The sequence below is a fragment of the Gadus morhua genome, chromosome 21 (assembly GCF_902167405.1).
Source record: "Gadus morhua chromosome 21, gadMor3.0, whole genome shotgun sequence".
NCBI lineage: Eukaryota > Metazoa > Chordata > Actinopteri > Gadiformes > Gadidae > Gadus > Gadus morhua.
In genome coordinates this window covers 5,717,181-5,721,244 of record NC_044068.1, presented here as the reverse complement: position 1 = coordinate 5,721,244, position 4,064 = coordinate 5,717,181, and the positions used below count along the sequence as shown (strand labels likewise).

General features: G+C 46.3%; 1 protein-coding gene across 3 annotated transcripts in view; it reads left to right on the top strand.

Annotated features, from left to right (window-relative positions):
* LOC115534757 (transmembrane protein 108) overlaps positions 1 to 3,081 on the top strand; it is a 9,741-nt gene extending 6,660 nt beyond the window's left edge. For 2 of the 3 annotated variants that reach the window (XM_030345961.1, XM_030345958.1), the window contains exons 3-7: positions 234 to 372; positions 593 to 673; positions 1,190 to 1,230; positions 1,524 to 1,550; positions 2,021 to 3,081. In XM_030345961.1, the coding sequence (XP_030201821.1) occupies positions 234 to 372; positions 593 to 673; positions 1,190 to 1,230; positions 1,524 to 1,550; positions 2,021 to 2,373 (641 nt within the window). In that variant the 3' untranslated portion in view covers positions 2,374 to 3,081. The remainder of the gene's footprint in view (positions 1 to 233; positions 373 to 592; positions 674 to 1,189; positions 1,231 to 1,523; positions 1,551 to 2,020) is intronic. The other variant, XM_030345959.1, reaches the window with a different exon arrangement.
* Positions 3,082 to 4,064: the final 983 nt, after the last annotated feature.

The following is a 4,064-nucleotide window of genomic DNA, read 5'->3' as shown; positions in this document are numbered from 1 at the left end:
TCTCTCTCTCTCTCTACTTCATGTCTCTCTGTCCCCTTCTTTCTCTCAATCCCTTTTCCCTCTTTCTCTTTCTCTATCTCTTTGCTTTGTTTGAACTCTAAAATGATTCAGATCTTACTGTATGTTTTTTTCATTGTTACCATTTTATAAAGTTTTTTTAAGGTGCAATTATCTGCATTCCCCCGGAGATGCTGCCGCTCAAGTGTTCCCCTTGTGTTGTGTTCCGACCACAGGCAGCAGGCCGGTATCTCTGGTTCTGCCTCCCAGAAACCCCATGGGGAACCCGCACGCCGCGTCCCTGAAGAAGAGCACCACGATGCCCTCTAGCGGTATGGGAAGGAACTACACCTCTTCACCAACACCCTCCAAAAGGTAACCGTCACGGTGACGGTTGGTGTTGTGTTGTCTCTTAATGTACATTTACTATTTGTGTCTTTATCAAATCAACAAATATATACGGGATAAGCTGATAGAATGGCCTGAGGGTTTCTCTATAATATTATGATGACATGGTGGTATGGCGTGTGGTCTAGCCAGACAAAACGTTTCAGAAACCTGAAATAATCGTCAGTTTTCCGTCCTGTTCCTCCAGCTCTGTGAAGGATTCGGGGTGTAAGGCTTCCAAGACACGCCCCCCTTCAGCAGCCTCTACCTGCAAGACTGCTGCTGATAGGTGGGTGCTTCCCCTGTCCCCGCCCACCCTGCATCCTTATAGGCTCTTACAGAAACACTCATATGGTTCTACTGTACTTTTCTTTAACAGCCCTCAAATGTGATAGTGTGTCTGGAACAAGGCCGTCATAATTTGGCTGGTGGGAGATTTCAGAGTTTGTTTTTATATTTTGTTGTACCGTAGTTCCATTAATTCACAACACAACACACAACACACACACGCACGCTCACTTTGCAAGTATACTTTAGCTCCTCAGACTAACTGTCGTTCTGTTTGTCCGTCCGTCCATCCATCCCTCTGTCTGTCTGTCTACGTACATGTCTGTCTGTCTATGTCCACATCTGTCCGTCTACGCACATGTCTGTCCATCTGTCTACATACCAATCTGTCCATCTACGACCATGTCTTTACCTCTGTCTGTCCGTCTGTCTGCATACATGTCTGTTCATCTGTCCTTCCGTCCTTCCATCCATCCACCCGTGTGTGTGTGTGTCTCGTACGCGTCCGTCTGTCCAGCAGCGGAGGCCATCCAGCGAGGGATCCCTCATTGACCGTGGGTAAGAGGGGGGAGAACACACTATAAAAGTTAGTTCATTTTTCCACTCCATTATCCCGACTGCACTTAACCTCACTAGAGGAGCGCCCTGCAAATGCCAGAGCGGAATGGCAAACAGCTGTGTGCTGCTGTCTTGAGCAGGCTGCAAAATGTCAGAATTAAATGATTTGAAGTAAGCTCAGCTTGAAGTGCTGCTGGACTTGTAACAACAACATGTGCCTGTGTGTGTGTGTGTGTGTGTGTGTGTGTGTGCGCGTGTGTGTGCGTGTGTGTTTGGGCTGGGGGGGTTTACAGGGAGCAGACGGGTGACACATTGTAAAGGTAGGTTTCATTCCTGACATTAATAACATAATGAGTACAAAATACAATGAAACAAAATAGACACATTTGTCACTGCATTCCGCCATATATCCTACCGGGGCTCATCTGTCCTCTCTCACCCTTTCTGTCCATTCTGCCTCTCCTCCCCTCCACATATTCACACCCCTGTCTCCTCCCCAACCACCACTATACGCTATTCCTCCGCTCTTTCTCCCCTTTCTGTCTGTTTCTATCTCTTGCTATCTCCTGTTTGTCTCTCTTTATCCTTGTTTGTCTCTCTCTCTATCCCTCTCTAATCTTGTGTTTGTCTCTCTCTCTATCCCCCTCTCTCTCATCCATGACTGAATCGCCTTTCTTCCCTTTCTCTCACTCCCTCTCGCCCTCCCCTCTCTCCTCTCTCACCCATGACCCCGTGTCACCCCCTTCCTCTCTCGCTCTCTCCCCCCCCCCCCCCATCACACTTCACTTAGTGACCATGCAGATCTATCTGAGCCCCCCAGCAAGAAGGACTGGGTCTTCTGACCACGAGGCCCCGCCCGCCCCCACAACCTCCTTCTTCACCTCCTCCACCACCATCGCCAGCGGCAGCAACCGTAGTAGCAGCAGTAGCAGCGGCCCCACGGGGGGGGCGGGGGGCCCCCCACCTATGACACCGGGGGCCGGTCAGGGGCACAGGGGGGGCTCCAGCAGGTCGGAGGGACGGAGGACGAGGCCGGGGTTCACGCTGAACCTGCAGAAGACGCCCAGCGGCCTGGGGCAGGACACCAGCAGCTACAAGAGCCCTCTGAAGTCTCCCAGCCAGTACTTCCAGATCTGTTATTAGTGTGTAGGCTGCACAAGGGGTTATACAAGGGGGTGAAATGGGGGGGGGGGGGGGGTTATTTGGAGTCTCCTTTGACAAAATGCAAAAAAAAAAAAAAAAATACAAATTAAAAGGGCTGTGAAGAAAATATCCTGTTGTTGATTTTGGGTTGGTTTAGAGAAGGGTTCCTTTTAGATCTGTTAGAGAATAGTACTTGACGAACAGCATTACACCCTGAATCAAGGGTGGTTAAATCCTCAAACTAGAACAAGTTAAAGTCCTCTCAGGAGAAACCAGTCTAATCCTGGTTTAGGCCTAACCGTTTACTTAATCAATGGGTTTTGTTAACCTTGGGATAAAAAATACATCAGAAGACATTTGCAAAACATTGTATTTGTATAAGGAATTAAATTAAAAAATGATCAACACTCTTTGAGTTACCAGGGATTTGGGCCATACATGTGTGGTAGTGTCTGTCATGAATGACTGCATATTTTGAAAGGCAGGGTTTACCAATACTTAGATTAGCCAGAGTGCAGTGTGTGGATTGGAGTTGATGGGTTGGATTGTTGTGGAAACTGTTTGTAGCTTCTCCAGATATGTTTTTTTGATGTTGCCTGGCACATATTGCATTAGGTCGTAGCCACACTTTTCCATCTGCGTTCCACTTGTTTTTTATCTGTCTGACTGTATGACTAATAAATTGCCTCAAAGTGGCCAAATGTTTAATTCGTACAGAGATTCAGCTGAAACTTAAGTCGCTGAAATCGCACTGATTTCAATGGATTTGCTTGATTATTTCCGATGGAACGTCTCATTTTCCAAGAGCCTCTTTCGTGTTTGCGAGTGTGTGTGTGTGTGTGTGTGTGTGTGTGTGTGTGTGTGTGTGTGTGTGTGTGTGTGTGTGTGTGTGTGTGTGTGTGTGTGTGTGTGTGTGTGTGTGTGTGTTTGTTTGCGTGTGTGCACAAGGATATCTGTAGTCATTAGTCAATACAGCATGGCTTGGGAATTTATGATTTCCACTTTAATACGTAGGCCTACTCTTGACTTTACCAGATGTAATATTTATGAAGACGGACGCTAGCATTACAATATTTATCTAAGGAGTTGTGGTCGCATATCCGTGGCTTTAGCGCCTCCTCGTGGACAATGTATGCAACCCCAAAAATGCAACGACAGCACTGGCACAGACAACATTTCAATAAACGATCAACGCTATTTTGGTAGAAGTTAACGTTCTGTGTTAACAGTTTCATCATCTAATTGTATTGGTGTCGGCCTACTTTATATGATATGATCCTTGTTCAGATACCCTTTTGATTCAGTGTTAATTATTTAATCGACATAGCATGAAATAGGAAAAAATAGATTTCTATGCATAACATATAGCCTATCCCTGGGGAAATAAAATAACTTCACGCCCTTTTTGCTGATGTTGTACATCCAACGTGAATCATGAGCCAAAATGGTTTCCTTCAGCCTGCCTTGACTAATAGGCGATGATTCTGGCAGAGCAAGCGAAATTAGCTCCCAGAATCAGGGTCCCAGGCTGGGTTTCCTTCGGGCCTTTCAGAACATTCAACCCAATTTAATTATTGCCTCTGTACTGTTATTTATTATTCCCTCTAGTGGCCAGAGCGGGATAGTGCCACGGGTGTGATTTGTTTTGTATTTAACTATTGAATGTGCGGGTTATTTCGCGTGTAGAAAAT